Source organism: Staurois parvus, unplaced genomic scaffold, assembly GCF_062004578.1.
Source record: "Staurois parvus isolate SC_StPar_1 unplaced genomic scaffold, SC_StPar_1.0 ptg000202l, whole genome shotgun sequence".
NCBI lineage: Eukaryota > Metazoa > Chordata > Amphibia > Anura > Ranidae > Staurois > Staurois parvus.
Genome location: NW_028317998.1, coordinates 3,398,093 through 3,415,018, shown reverse-complemented (window position 1 = coordinate 3,415,018; position 16,926 = coordinate 3,398,093). Strand labels below are relative to the sequence as shown.

General features: G+C 38.9%; 1 protein-coding gene across 2 annotated transcripts in view; it reads right to left on the bottom strand.

The window, feature by feature from the left end:
* The window catches only part of LOC149461447 (synaptotagmin-like protein 2), a 129,242-nt gene that overhangs the window by 37,586 nt on the left and 74,730 nt on the right, over positions 1-16,926 (bottom strand). For both annotated transcript variants that reach the window (XM_089678287.1, XM_089678288.1), the window contains 4 exons: positions 9,600-9,687; positions 6,769-6,865; positions 4,112-4,202; positions 1,813-2,838 (listed from right to left, as the gene is read on the bottom strand). In XM_089678287.1, the coding sequence (XP_089534413.1) occupies positions 1,813-2,838; positions 4,112-4,202; positions 6,769-6,865; positions 9,600-9,687 (1,302 nt within the window). The remainder of the gene's footprint in view (positions 1-1,812; positions 2,839-4,111; positions 4,203-6,768; positions 6,866-9,599; positions 9,688-16,926) is intronic.

The window sequence follows — 16,926 nt, the reverse complement described above, 5'->3', positions numbered from 1 at the left end:
TCAGATTCAACATGGGGAAAAAAAAGAAGGGATATTATTGTTGTTGACCCACACATCTTCTTGGTTGACATGATGTTGAATTTGATGCATTCCCAATAGGAAAAAACTTAAAACAAAAACTAAAAAAATAAAAAATGAAAACATTAGAAACAGGGTTCTGGAAATTGCGGTATGAAATTAATCTGAAAGTAATCAGTTTAGTAAGGATTTTCATGTGATTTAATACACAAACGTCATAAATGTCACTAGCATCTTAAGACTAAAACAGATGTGGCTTGTGATGCTAATAATTACAACTGTGTACTATAAATATTGAACCATTTTTAAATAAATTACAATGATAAAAAAAAAAGAATATAATTTTGAAGGATTAATAAGCCTATGAAGATGCATGAAAATAGTATCTCTTTGATTGAGATATACATTGAAATAAGATTTCTGAATTTGATAGATCATATAGAATAACATCATCGTTTGTGATTTTATTCACGGAATGTAAATAGAATGAAATATGACAGTAATATTAAAAATTGTGTTGTTCCTAAAAAAACAAATAACTTCTGCATCTCTAATGTAAATTTGCAAGTACAGGTATAATTTTTGTGTAGTAATAGGCAATCTGTGTTTATTCTACATTTGTAATTAGGACGATGGTTGTGAATTAAAATCTAAACATTCAGGCCCATAGAGTAGGTAAGCCCACCTAGCCCAAATAAAGATTGCCAATGACATGGATAAAGGAAACTAGACAAATACGGGTCATGCTGTGATGGCGGTGGCGAGACACATGCAGGTTGTGTTACGTAATGTGATGATGATGTGACGTAAACCCATGATTAAGCCCTGCTGGGGATGAAACACATTTGAGGCATGGCTTTGGGTGGGAGTAAACAGCGTGATGTCAATGAAATTAACCTTTGCTGGAGTTGAACATTTTTAGTGTGCAGCCCAATTTTTGGATGACAGACTACAGTGAAGCAAGAGCGGACTCTATGGCCTTGGCAACCAGCTGTTTACAGGGAGCCAGAGGGGGATACAGACTAGTCTGTGAGCGATGAAAGGGGTTGGGTTCATCTAACAGATATTACAAACTGTTACATTGAGCTATAGTGTTATATGCTCTTGCTCAAGCTTCATATTAGACATATTAAAATGATTACCCAACATGCTTGCTCTCGGTTCAGTAAATTCTTCTATATGCGTCACATGGTTGGCGCTCTCACTGTTTAGAGTAGGACTGCACACTGCAAAGCAGGCTCATGAGCAAATGTACGTAAGACCACCTGCTTTGAAACTAGAATTAGCCAGATCTTGTTTGTTGGCTGGTAGGGAGTGAGTCAGGTATAATTGTGTTTCTGTTTGTTAACTTGACAATGAATGAATAAAAACTTTTAGCTTGTCTGAACAACTGCATTATACTGTGCTTACAACTTCCCACACGCTCCAACTGCCAAAGCCTTCCCAATAGTATGGACACTTTTACACTTGTATTTTAGAGGTAAACAATATTTAATGTACTGTACCACACTGCTATATTACCAATACTACAAATGTAGAAAGGAAGAAAAAAATTAATTGAACCTTGCACACATTCATGCCTTTCCTACTAATCTCTAAAATGTGTAATTAAACTTCCTTGCTGCCTGGTCTCTGTGTATTGCTAGGGACCGAAGCAAAATTATTAAGTCAGAAAATAAAACCAAGCATTTCAGTTACTATGTGAAAACTGCACTATGCCATCTTATTCACATTTAGTAATCACTACTATATTTACTATGTAGAAAAAGATGTAAACTAGTAATAAAATAATACCATTTTTTGTTTCCTGCGATGTGTGTACCATTGAATCTTCATTTTTGGGCTTAGCTTCTGTACTACCATGCTCTTCATCTGAGGACACAGTGTCAATTAGGATCTGGACCCTGCTATAGAGAGATTCCTGTACGTTTGGCTTTGTTTCTGGTACAATAAAATCTTCAATCGAATCTGGAACCCCTGGGTCAGAAACTTTTGGTAGCTTGTCTTCAGGTACATTAGGATCTTCTTTAGGTTCTTTAGCTGCTTGTGAGGCTCTAACTGGAAGCTTTGACTTCTTAGAAGAACGACCAGTTCCACTGCTGTCCTCATTGTGTGATATTAATCCATTGCTTTCTGATAATGATAAGCTTTTTGATGGAGAAGAACCCTTGCTTTTGGCATAGGTTGACCTTGGTATAAAAGATGAACTTTTTCGGGGTGGAGCCACATGGACAATTTCATCCTCACTAGATGATGCAACTGGTATCCTTTGTGGTAAATGTTTTATTCTGTGTGTATGCTCAGGATATGACCTCTCTTCATTGTTAGATTTTATACTAGCTTGGATGGGAAGTGAACGAGCTGGCTTTGTAGGTGGTTGCTGTAAACTTCTCATATCCGATACTTCTTGATCTGCATATCTATGTGTATTTCCAGAATTTTCAGCTCCTTTCTCCCAAAACTTCTTTAGTGACTTAAACTGTTCCTTATCTAGAATTTGCTCTTGCTCTGCTTGCATCTCTTTTACTGAATGCACTTCAAAGTTTGCATTTGTTTTGACATTTTTAGTGGGCTCTCCATCTGGAGAAGACAGTGCTGAGTGCCCTGATGCAGTACCTGACTGATCCAAATGTAGAGAGGCTTCTGGTTTAAATGCTTCCCTACTTGTATTCCTTTTCACAGGTATTTTACTTGGACTACTAGCTTCTTCCTTTGGACTTTTCCCTGGAACAGATGTTTTTCTGCTTAATGGAATAAGTTTTGGTGTGGAATTTTGGGGTACTTGCTCTGTGAAATCTGGTACATATTTTATGTGTTGCTCTATAATAAAAACAAATACTTTAGTTAAAAGCTGACATGGTAAACAATGCACATTTATATGCAAGACACAATTTAAAATAATTTAATGATCAATTGTGTTTTACGTTAGAGAAAACACATTTTCACTTAAAGGTTTTCTTTTTCTCATTATGACACCTAATTAGCAATGGTAACAACGTATTTAGCTCATCTTACCACACTACAGTCAGCCTGTATGATTAAACTAAAACTGCCTAAAAACTTCACATGGTGGCTCACTGTGCATACACAATCTGGGCACCAAATGATTTTTCATTTGCACAGAAAATAGTAATCAACAAGGCAAACGCAACCCGACCAATGGACTCTCCCCCTTAGCAGGCTTTGTCAAGGATGTCTGCTGCAGCTGGGGAATGCCTACTTAAAGCTTAACTCTGGGCATACAAATGTTAATTTAATTATATTCCTCAGCAGCCATAGAGAATATAAATTCACTTTGTGTGAACCAAAAGCCTTGGCAAAACCAGTTGTTACCTTGTAAATATAGCAGCGATATAATCTGTTCTGCACATAGCCTGTGCAGAGAGAAGAGCTGTAGGGGGAGACCCAACAGGCTGCCTGCAGAGGATGGGCAGATGACCGGTCTTTATTAAAGGAAAGTGCAGAGGTTATTTCATGCCAGATTACTGAAGTAATCAGAAGAAAAGCACATATGACACCGAATAAGAATAAGTTGCGGTTCATATATGCGGATTGGATGCAATTTGCGTGAAATAACACTGCTTCCTATGGTGCCTGTTCACATATGTCTGGTGCACTGGCAGTGCGGATTCAATGTGGATTTAAAAAAAAAAAAAAAAAAAAAAAAAGAGTCCTGTCTGATTTCTAAGCAGTGTGGTCCGGTTCAGATGTGGATTACAGGCTAATGACTTCTATGGGAACCGCTTCTGAATCACACATCATCAGTTGGGAACAGGATAAAATCCTGATCTAAATCTGACCTGAACCACTGAACAACTACTTTGTCAATTAGCTGTGAAAACGGAGCGTCAATTCGCACCGCTCATGTGTGAATCCACACTAAGTCTCTTGATTTAGACAAAGTTTAGCCTGGAGTTCAGCGTTCTGCAATCCAACTCATCCAATCTGACTACAACTAAAAGTACAAACCTTCATTTTAGTCTGTAAACTAAAATGTGTTATACCATACACAGGAGATTTCAACAGTCAGCCTTACTGTGGTAAAATCTATTTGAATATCTCAAAAATTAAGTATCCTTTATATTCACTTTACCTTGCTCATGTGGGCATCCTGCATCAGCAGCAGAGGAAAATGTAACATTGTGTAAGCCATCTGTTGCTGGGATATCATTGCTGAGTCTTTTCTGTAAAAATATTACAAGGATAAAAAAAATACAAAGATTACAGATAAGTGGGTATAAATAGCAACCTTTATCAACCGGTTTATTCTTTAGTCTGTTTTTAAAGCAAATTTGTCTTTACCTGGAAGGGTACATCTTTCCTAGCTTTTTTCTTTGTGTGCTCTTTAAAAGAGAAGTGTGGCCAATACGTTTTGGGACCTACTTCTCTTGTGGGCTACAGGAGTACAGGAGTTCACTTACTTTTGCTCTCCTGTGACCCAGCTGATGGCAAGATAATTCCTGCTGTCAGCTGACGTGGCAAAGCCAATAAACACTCTGGAAGGATCCCGACCATATTGTTTGGATCCACCCCGCTGTTCGATTGACAGTTGGCTCTTCCTCTCAGCAAGCAGTTGAGAGCCAAAGACAGCTGTGCCCGCCACCTCTCCAGCCCAGTGCTCCAGTGAGAGCGGGAGGGTAAGAGCAGAGAGGGGTGACTGAGAGTCATTGCTTTCCACTCTAAGCAGACCAAGAAATTAACAATCAGCAGTCATGTGATCGCTGAGTTCTTGGTCTTAGAGCCAATGTGGGACAGTTGCAATTGGTAATACATATATACAAAGGTGGTGCCTCAGACTTTTCTACAGAAAATCAGTTGCTAGTCAGGGATTATTTTCTCCCCATTAGCAGGAGGACTGCTGGTAGACTGGGCAGTAAACAGTTTGTACCGTTATATATTTCTCAAAGACAAAGCACACCAAATAAAAAACCCAGAAAAGTAATATACCTCCACCCTTGAAGGTTAAAGATAATATCAAAAAAAAAAAACTTTTCTTAAAATAAAAGTCCAAAAATCTCAAAACACACCCCACTTTTATAAACAAATATTCAATAAGCCAATGTTCAATAAAGTCTCTTTTTTTCTTCTTTTCCACGAAAAAATCCTTTTTCTCAACACCCGTACATTCTGATGCCCATATACCTCAAAAAGAAAAAACTTTACATAGTGTCATACCTTTTTAGAAATCAAAACACACGTGCTCTTAACAGTGCACCATGCACTACTTGTGAAAACACTCAAGCAGAAAAAAAAAAAAAATATATATATATATATATATATATATTAACTCTCTATGTGAATATCAGCATATATTATTAATATAGGTATCCGTGTCACCAAATCTATGACCAGTGAGACAAATACAAATCACATCCACTATGTGAATCTGTGACACTTATGACACTACAACTTAGTGACACCGCACTTGCAATAAGTGATCAAACTCACATCCCCAACCAAAACCGTGATCTCCAACTCCTTGTGTAAGATGGATAATTACCCTCTATCACCACAAACAGGGCTAGATATAGATCTCCTTAGCTGTAGAAATCCATCCAATATTAGGTCCAATAAAGTAATATATCTTCCATTCTCCTCATAAGAAAATCCAAGTTACATATGGTAGATTCAAAAATCATTCAAAATATTTTGAATCTAACATATGTAACTTGGATTTTCTTATGAGGAGAATGGAAGATATATTACTTTATTGGACCTAATATTGGATGGATTTCTACAGCTAAGGAGATCTATATCTAGCCCTGTTTGTGGTGATAGAGGGTAATTATCCATCTTACACAAGGAGTTGGAGATCACGGTTTTGGTTGGGGATGTGTGTTTGATCACTTATTGCAAGTGCGGTGTCACTAAGTTGTAGTGTCATAAGTGTCACAGATTCACATAGTGGATGTGATTTGTATTTGTCTCACTGGTCATAGATTTGGTGACACGGATACCTATATTAATAATATATGCTGATATTCACATAGAGAGTTAATATATATATATATATTTTTTTTTTTTCTGCTTGAGTGTTTTCACAAGTAGTGCATGGTGCACTGTTAAGAGCACGTGTGTTTTGATTTCTAAAAAGGTATGACACTATGTAAAGTTTTTTCTTTTTGAGGTATATGGGCATCAGAATGTACGGGTGTTGAGAAAAAGGATTTTTTCGTGGAAAAGAAGAAAAAAAGAGACTTTATTGAACATTGGCTTATTGAATATTTGTTTATAAAAGTGGGGTGTGTTTTGAGATTTTGGACTTTTATTTTAAGAAAAGTTTTTTTTTTATATTAGTTTGTACCGTTATTGTGACCTTCTCAAATATAGGGCACATTAGCGGGCCTGTGCAAAGCATCTACTTGCACTTCTTTTTGTTAGATGGCTTTAAAGTGGTTAAAAAGGACACATTTACCCGTTCAATATGTAAAATGTTCTCACTAACTGATCAAATGTGGCATAACGTATGAAACAATATTAGAAGAATTTGTTTAGCTTCTAGATTAAAATAAATATATATTAGAGCAGTTTATAACTGTATATAGGGTACGTTCACTGCGTTTCATGGATATCTGACCACCAAATATCCTGAATGTGCATTTTTGAGTACAAAGCCAGAGCATAAATAACTAGAAAGTGGTGAATTAAATCAGCAATATTTACTTGTATGCAAAAGCAAACGTCACATTAAAATACCATTACTGTAATACAGCACAAATAAAGAGACACAAGTGTATAAACTATACTCACCTTTTCTGGCACACACTGGGTTGATGACAGAGACTCAAAGAATGAATCAATCGTTAGCTGGGACTCGGTTTCTGGTTTACATTTTCCATCTGTGGGACTGGAAGTGTTCAAAGAAGTTACTATGCAGTGCAGATACATTTTGTTTTTTTCCTAGGTTTCTGTTAATGCCAAGAAGAGGAGATTTAGCAAACAGCTATGTAATGTACAGTGCTGAGCAAACTATTGGCACTTTATAAATACTGTATAATAATAATATGGAGAAATGGAGAAATCTGTAGCATCTCTGCTCTTGTAATGAGTCTATACACCAGGATAGATATATATATATATATATATATATATATATATATATATATATATACACACACATACCGGTATATATATGTGCATTTTATTTTAAAAATGGAATGTACTCATAGATGCAAAACAGACATTGCAAAAAAAGAAATAGATTGAGGCTACCTACAGTCCTACAATACTAGTGCAAAGACATACATAATTTCAAGTTGAAGGCTCATTCATCTGTAACCTGGATTGTAGCTGACAACTACTGCAGAACTTTTTTTTGTTACTCCGGTATTATCCTTCTGGAGTGTGTGCAGAGCCAGGGGCGGACTGACCATTTGGACCATGGGGCCTGGGGTCAGTAGGGGGCCCCATGAGATGCCCCTGGTACCTTTTTCATAGGCTTTTTTGAGTTTGGGCAAGGACACAGGGGCCCCATGATCCCTTATTGCCTGGGGGCCCCATGAGTTGTCAGTCTGCCCCTGTGCGGAGCTAAACTAAATATTCATTAATGGAGGAGCGCAGTAGCCATCTTTAAGGAGACCACTATGCAGTATCTCCAGTGCAGTGGGCAGCCATCTTAGCTGGGTCTGGATCAATCCTTGAGGAATGTAATTGGCTGATGCAACAAAGCAAAATAGGAAAGGAGGGGGCAGTCAAAAAAAGGATAGCAGGGCTCTTGGAGAAAGGACTGAGCAGCTGACTGAACAGAACCCTGCCATAGCTGATCACAATCAGATGGAACCTGAGAGAAGCAAAGAGGCTGCTCATCACACAGGACTTTGTCTCAGATACTAGGAACCTTCTCCCTGGGAGAGTGTGAGGAGTGATTTTGATGCTTAGTGTTATCAGCCTGTACTAGAGAGCACCGCCACTGTTTATAAGAAAGGAAAAAAGAGACTGTCTCAGCAGGACTAGAAAAGAAAAATCATGGCAACTTCTGTCCCTGTCTGAGGATTTGAACTGAATCAGAGCACACGTCCAAAGACCCAGAAGAGGGTGTCTTAGGTCTGGTAAGTGACTAACATTCACAAGTTCATCTGTTGTCTGTTTGCAAGGGCCCCAACTTTGCCAGCCAATGTTTGTTTTCATCAATTACTGTCTTTATATACTGTTGCTATCTAAATGCAATTCAGTTCTGTTAAAGTTCTGTTAAAGTTATTGAAATGAATAATTTTTTTTATAACAACAAATATGTTATACTTAGCTGTTCTGTGCAATGGTTTTGCACAGAGTAACCCCGATCCTCCTCTTCTCGGGTCCCCCTCCGGCACTCCTGGCTACTTTCTTGTGTCAAGTTCTCCCATAGCAAGCCAGTCATGAGTGCCCAAATTTCAGTTTATTTCTAGTCAGACTTTCAGAGGAAATTGTACAATGCAAAATCCACCTGAATTGCATTTACATGGACCTAATGTATGGTCACAGTAATTGGCCAACAGTAGTAGTTAAGAATATATGACAAATGTTGTGGGTGGTGTGCTCCGACCTTTAAGAATGCATGTTTGCTTTTGTTTGTTCAGTCATCTACGTAGACTGAACCTACTACATGAAAAGCAAACACTGTGATCATTAACGATATCCTAGTGAAAGACTGGATTCTTAGTACTCCTAGAAAATGGTCTTTTGGTGTTTACCCATACATACCTATGTGACTTGTCTGATGTCCACTTTACATGTTCTACTATGTGGGGGAGACCACACAAAGAGATCAGGACTGTACATCACAGTACAGACATACAATCTGACAGAAGAACAATGAAAAGCCAGTGTTCCGTCATTTCTTGGACAAGTCACACTTAGATGCAGACCATAGTTGTGGAACACATTTCGCCAACAAGACAAGAGAGTGACTAAATGTCTCTCCTCGAAAAAAAGTAATGGATCAACAAGACAGACATGACTTAAACCAGACTATGACATTTTTTCAGTTACACATAAGTACTGCCATTTATTTCCTTCTTGGTATTTAATATGAGTTCTTTGCCAATTTAAGATGATTTTTTATTGGCATTATTTCTCTTTTTCATAATTCAATCTTGATTCATTCCATTTTTATAATTCTGTTCAGGCACTTACTTTCATCTGTTGCTCTGTAGAACCTCTCTGTAGAAGTTACATTGCATTTATCAGATCTACAGATCTGCTATGGTTACTTTCATGTGCCTTCAATTCAGAGGTTATGTAAGGCTTCATGTCCTGTTTTGCTTAGAGCCTGTAGTGATCTGAAGACTGCCATGTTTTGAAATGAATCAGGTTGATGGTGACAGGGAATTCATTTTCTGCCCTCAACAGAAGTTGTCTGTTTTTGTTTACCTGTGGTTCTGATGGGTGCACTTCTAACACCATTCAGGCTTCAGAAGACCTCCTGGTCTGAGCACTGCCAGCTGCTAGGAGGGAGTAGAAAAGTTGCACAAAAGACCAAGGGAGCCAGAACAGCAACCAACTAGTAAATACGGCAATGCAAAGCTTAATGCGATAGAAACATTACCAATAAAATGACAGCAACCAGATTTTATTTTACTGAAGGGAGATAAGTGAAGACTGACCTTTCAGCTCCATGAGCAACAGGCTCTGCACACGTAGCCTCATTCCATATCTCTTCTTTGCTAATCTTGCCCATTCCTTTTTCTGAATCTGCAAATAATAATAATAATATACATTTAACCATTTACTTTGACAATTTAACTGAAATAGGCAACACTGAACAAACCAAATGTAAATGAATAAAACATTCAAAAATTCATTCTAAAAAAGAATGTTTTTTTCTTTGTTTAGAGTACCAAAGTCTAAACATTTTCAAGATTTTGTAATATTTAAATGTGTTTACTGTTATTTTAGAAGTGACATTTTGACAGACAAATGCCGTTAGCTACTAAACACACAAAACACAGCTGCACATTTATTTCTTTAAAATGAAACTAAAGTTAAAAAAATTAAGATTTCTTCTGTTATTGGAAAATGTCCCCAAGTAGTACCCTGAAAAATGTAACTTTTGTCTGTAATTATTTTTGAAAAATAGCAGTGCACTTCCTCGTATGCAAATGTGCTTGTGTCCTGTGTCTACAGCATGTTTGTAGTATGAGCTCTAAGGCATTGGTGCTCCTGACTGCTAGTCTCAGGAGCTTTGCAGTGAGATTTGGTAATGCCACTTCTGTGCTGCTCACTGTTCTCATTGTTGCAGACTCTGACAATAGGAATAGAAATCCCTACCTCAAAAAAATAAATAAAGCAAATAGGCATATCAAAAAAAGCATTAAATCAACATTTCAAAAATCCCATCAAGTGTCCATATATAAGGGAGGCATCAAAAAGCCACCAAAACCATATAGTGAAGACAATAACCAAAAGTGTCCATCCTCTTGAATGTCCCAAAAATGTGAAATAGTAAACATCAAATTAAGAAAATGACAGTAATTTCCATCCACCAACTGTAGAAGGAAGCCATTAAAAACACCTTGGTGTGTGCAGAAATACCTTACCAAATATATATGACCATCTCATAAAATATGGTTATAAAGCTTTCAAGATATATGCAGCTGCCCAGTCTCTATGGATTCTCACATATACCGTGTTAAAAGCACTCCAGCAATCCCCAAAAGTAACGACATGTAGGGAGGAAAACTTTGTGTAGTAAGAATGCACAAATGTTTATTAAGACATTAAAATGCAAACTCACATATTATAAAAGCCAATACCAGCAGCAAGTTTACACAGAAGTAGCAGTTGATTGGATACTCACAGTATTTGGTCATTACTATTGGGGATTGCTGGAGTGCTTTTAACACTGCATAATCATCAAACATAATCAAGCCTGCCAAACATTATTAGAATTTTGGCAAATTCAGAGGAACATTAGGTGGCCCTGTTGGCTTGACAAAAGTAAATTACTTCATCAACATTTGTGGAAGAAGCTGGACTGAAAATGGTCAGCCAAACAGTGCCTGAAGCCAATTAGCCGCAGGCATTGCTTGAGTATTCTGACAGCTGGGGCTCACGGCTGTCAAAATATAATAACTTGGCACGGAAAATTAGTCCATCTGCACTATTAGCTTGGCTAGCAGAATCTGTTAGATTTTCTTCTTTCAGTCCACAGGTTGAATGAAGGAAATTTATTGGTGTTCAGTCAGCTTTATGTACCTCACGTGTTCTTTTAGCAATTTTGGTACTTATTTAGAAGATATGATCAAAAATGATAAGGATTCTTGGGGTAATTTAGAAAAACTAGCATGCGCTGGATGGTAGACAGGTTAGGTAGATTCATAAATCAGTTTGGAAACATTATGCAAAGGCTGGGCACACAAGGGCATTTTTTCACCCACAATCACCCCATGTTTAATTGTTAAGGACTGGTACACATTGCAGCTCCATGTAGCAGGTGATTGCACAGATCTGGAGCATTGTGTTACCATTATTATATATATATATATATATATATATATATATATATATATATATAATAATGTTAACACAGCCTGCAGCCTGAAAGCCCAAACAATGGAACAGGCAAGAAAGCTGGAGGGAGAGTGTGCAGGAGCCTTTCATTGCAATGTTTTGCAAGTTCCTGTAGAAACATAGAAAAGTCAGGACAGAAAAAGACAGTCTGCCTGTTTTTTTTAATTTAGTTTTTTTTTTTGGGGGGGGGGGGTTGTTGTATTTTTGTTTGTGTTTTTTTTTGTTGTTCTTTTTGTTAACTTATAAAAAAAATAATAAATACTGCCAGGTTCCTAGGTGTAATCCTAGACTCTGACCTCTCCTTTGGGCCCCACATCCAATCACTGGCTAAATCCTGTTGCCTCAACCCCCACAACATTTCCAGAATCCGCTCCTTTCTGACCAATGACACCACAAAACAACTTATCCATGCCTTGATTACTGTAACCCCCTCCTCACTGATCTACCATTACACAGGTTATCCCCCCTTCAGTTTATTATGAATGCTGCTGCTACACTCATACACCTTATTAACCATTCAGCGACTACTGCCCCTCTCTGCCAATCCCTTCATTGGCTTCCACTAGCCCAATGTATAAAATTCAAAATACTAACCACAGCATACAAAGCCATCCACAACACCTAGCCCCAAGCTACATCACCAACCTCATCCACAGATATTGTTCAAATCACTTGCTCCGCTCCTCCTCAAGACATCTTGCTCTCTAGCTCCCTTGTCACCTCCTTCCACGCTCGGCACCAGGACTTCTCCAGAGCCTCTCCTATCCTCTGAAACTCCCTACTGCAGTATGTCCGGTCAGCCCAAACCCTGTCTGCCTTTAGGTGATCTTTGAAAACTCACTTATTCAGGGAAGCCTACCGCACCTCCACCTAAGAACTGTACTTGAGCCACCTCCATCAGATCATCCCCCGCAGCTATCACCTTTTGTACCACCTCCCCCTTCCTTAAGATTGTAAGCTCCATGAGCAGGGCCCTCCTATTCCTTCTGTACTGAAATGTATTGTAATTATACGGTCTCCCTTTATATTGTAAAGCACTGTGCAAACTGTTGGCGCTATATTATTGTATTATACATTATTTATATAGCGCCAAAAGGTTTGCTCAGCGCTGTACATTATAGTGGGGGACAGAACATGAGACAATACAGTAACAAAACCATACACGAGAGGTTCGAGGGCCCTGCTCTTTCGAGCTTACAATCTATATAAATCCTATATAATAATAATAAAAATAATAAATGCACATTTTATTTCCTCAAAAATATCTGCATATATTTTTTCCCTGAAAGGTCAACTTAGCCTTTAATCTTGATTGATTGGGAGAGGGGGGCATCATGAGCTCAGTGATTGAAAGACTGAGTTTTAGGAAATGGTTTGAGATCTGTACTGATAGATTAGTGAGATGCCAGGAGACTTAAGGGGTCTCCAGTCCAAATATGCCCCTTATAAAGTTTCTTGTTAGAAAGCCCAAAATTCTCTCTAAAACAAATGTCATGGGTGCACCTTGTAGTAAATATTAGTTAGTAAAATATAGATTTCTATACGGATATGAAAAAATATCAAACCTTGGTTTATTATTTTGTAAACCTAAAAAAAAAAAAAAAAAAAAAAAAAAAAAAGTAATCCAATCCACAAACATCTTAAAAAACAAAAAATCCCCCTCTGTAAATTGATATATCCTCTCTAAGGGACTTATCTCTACATACTAATTAATGCTGTATTCATCATTGCATCATTGTTAATCACACATGCATGTGTATCCTTGAAAGAATGCATGCCCAGAGGACCATGTGCTGCAGGTAACATAAGGGTGCACACGTTCACTTTCATTGCATACTTGCTCTGATCAGGTATTACTACGAGCCTTGGAACCTACCCCATCCACTCTTATCTGGTGGTCACTGTCATTTGATAGCAATCATTCAATAATACAGTGTTCCAAAAACTGCTGTGCTATACAAATGAATCTCTCTGCCATTTACCGTCACTAGGCAGAGAGAGAGTGATTGCTATATTTGTGTTGGGCTGCACATCTCATCACACCTCCGTGTCACATTAGTAAACATTTCCTATGGAATCTAATCCACTCCAGGACTTGGTTTTAGCCACTTCCTGTTTAGCGAGAAAGTCGCCTGATATAGGCAAACATAGGAGGAGACCAACAAATGTAATAAACTCAGGGCAGTGCTGTTTGGGCTGGCGCTGTCCCAGGCTGGATTAGAGAACGCAAACTGAAATCAAAACTAGCAGCATGGAACTACTGAAGAGAATGAGGCAATTAGCTGTTCTGTTTACAGAAATAGCTTCAATATAATGTATAAATACTGAATATTTGGGAAAAGTACCCTCAGGGAATGTCAAAATGTAAAGCAACCTGTTATTCTAAGTGGGATTCAGAAATGGGTAATAAAAATTAAGCAGAAAATATTGGATGGCCATGCAGTCATGTTCTGAGCACCAAAAGATTTTTTGCACAAATGATCTTCATACAATACTGACTTTCTGGAAAAATCCAACATGGCTGCACACAGACTTAGTCTGGAGAGACCTGTCATGCATACAGAGTGCAAACGGCCAATAAGCCGGATCGAAAATAGCTGCATGGATCCGGCTAATTCCATCCTGTTTTTGTTGGCACATACTATATATATTATACAATATATACACACACACATACAGTGAAGGAAATAAGTATTTGATCCCCTGCTGATTTTGAATGTTTGCCCACTCACAAAGAAATGATCAGTCTAAAAATCGAATGGTAGGTGTATTGTAACACAGAGACAGAATAGCAACAAAAAATTCAAAAGAAATGTCTAATAAATTATGCACGGATTTGCATGTTCATAAAGGAAATAAGTATTTGATCCCCTTCACAAAACATGACTTCGTACTTGGTGGCAAATATCTTGTTGGCAATTACAGAGGTCAGATGTTCCCTGTAGTTGACCACCAGGTTTGCACACATCTCAGGAGGGATTTTGGCTCACTCCTCTTGGCAGATCCTCTCCAAGTCATTAAGGTTTGGTGGCTGACGTTTTGCAACTCGAACTTTCACCTCCCTCCACAGATTTTCAATCGGATTAAGGTCTGGAGACTGGCTAGGCCAGCAATGGGCAAACTACGGCCCGGCGGACCGTATACGGCACGGCGGACCTTTTAATCTGGCCCGCGGAGCTAGGCTCCCGCTAGGCTCCTCTCACAGTCCGCCCTGAAGACCCGTGTAGCATAAAAATCTGTCTCCTATGAGGATCTGTCCCCCTCGACGTATCTGCGCATGTGCCGGAGATCGCCGATCGGCTGCTAATGCCTGAAACTGGCACATGCGCAGATACGTCGAGGGGGACAGATCCTCATAGGAGACAGATTTTCATGCTACACCGGAACGGCGCGGGAACACGGCGAGAGGAACGCGCGGAGCAAAGGTAAGTGAATTGACACAGGGGGGACTTGGGGACTTAATATGGGGGATGAATTAATATGGGGGATGAATTACTATAGGGGGGATGAATTACTATGGGGGATGAATTACTATATGGGGGATGAATTACTATAGGGGGGATGAATTACTATAGGGGGGATGAATTACTATAGGGGGGATGAATTACAATGGGGGATGAATTACTATGGGGGACGAATTACTATGGGGGATGAATTACTATATGGGGGATTAATTACTATGCTTACTATGGGGGAATATTACTATACTTACTATGGATGACACATACACATCATTCATCTACTCTTGGTCCGGCCCCCGGGTCCAATATATGAACCCATTGCGGCCCTCAAGTCAAAAAGTTTGCCCACCCCTGGGCTAGGCTACTCCAGAACCTTAATGTGCTTCTTCTTGAGCCACTCCTTTGTTGCCTTGGTCGTGTGTTTTGGGTTATTGTCATGCTGGAACACTCATCCACAACACATTTTCAATGCCCTGGCTGAGGGAAGAAGGTTCTCACTAAAGATGGGCAGCTATCCTCCTCCTCCAAACACAGCGAGTTGAGTTGATGCCAAAGAGCTCTATTTTGGTCTCATCTGACCACAACACTTTCAACCAGTCCTCCTCTGCATCATTCAGATGTTCAGTGGCAAACTTCAGATGGGCCTGGACATGTGCTTTCTTGAGCAGAGGGACCTTACGGGCACTACAGGATTTCAGTCCTTGTTGGCATAGTGTGTTACCAATTGTTTTCTTGGTGACTGTGGTCCCAGCTGCCTGGAGATCATTGACAAGATCCTCAAGTGTAGTTCTGGGATGATTCCTCACTGTTCTCATGATCATTGACACTCCACGAGGTGAGATCTTGCATGGTGCACCAGACCTAGGCAGACTGACAGTTGTTTTGTGTTTCTTCCATTTACAAATGATTGCACCAACTGTTGTCACCTTCTCACCAAGCTGCTTGGCGATAGTTTTGTAGCCCAGTCCAGCCTTGTGTAGGTCTACAATCTTGTTCCTGACATCCTTGGACAGCTCTTTGGTCTTTGCCATGGTGGAGAGTTTTGAATCTGATTGTTTGATTGCTCCTGTGGACAGGTGTCTTTTATACAGATAACAAAATGAGATTAGCAGCACTCTCTTTAAGAGACTGCTTCTAATCTCAGCTTGTTGCCTGTATGAAAGACACCTGGTAGCCAGAAATCCTGCTGAATGATAGGGGATCAAATACTTATTTCCCTCATGAACATGCAAATCAGTGCATCATTTGTTAGACATGCATTTCTTTTGAATTTTGTGTTGCTATTCTGTCTCTGAGTGTTACAATACACCTACCATTTGATTTTTAGACTGATCATTTCTTTGTGAGTGGGCAAACATTCAAAATCTGCAGGGGATCAAAAACGTATTTCTTTCACTGTAGTATATACAAGATAAAACAGCCTGTCATTTATTTTCCTTTTCTAGTTATTATTATTATACAGGATTTATATAGCGCCAACAGTGTGCTCAGCGCTTTACAATATAACAGGAGACAATACAGCAACAATACAAGAGGGTTAGGAGGGCCCTGCTCCTTGGAGCTTACAATCGAAGAGTTAATATGCTATCTTCCAACACAACCCTCCCTCTGAACTCTGTGTGCTACATTGTTCCCACAAGTGTGTGAAACGTGCTACAGATCTGGTCAACAATAAAATTTAGTGGAACTTTAGTCAGCTTGATCACTTCATGCTGGCCATTTTACAGGTATAGTTATGGAAAACATTAGAAATAAGTGCCTTTACTGTTTAAAATTCGGTAATACACCGTCTTACACTGCACATGTCCAGTTGTTCTATTTTTCAGCACTGTGCCAAAAATGTAGAGGCCAATCTGCTGACAGTCTAAAAAGATTTACTGCTGCTAAGAGGCTTTAGGCTTCAGCAAAATGGCAGCCCTTGGCAGGAAGACACAGGAGCAATGCTGGAGGCAATTTACAG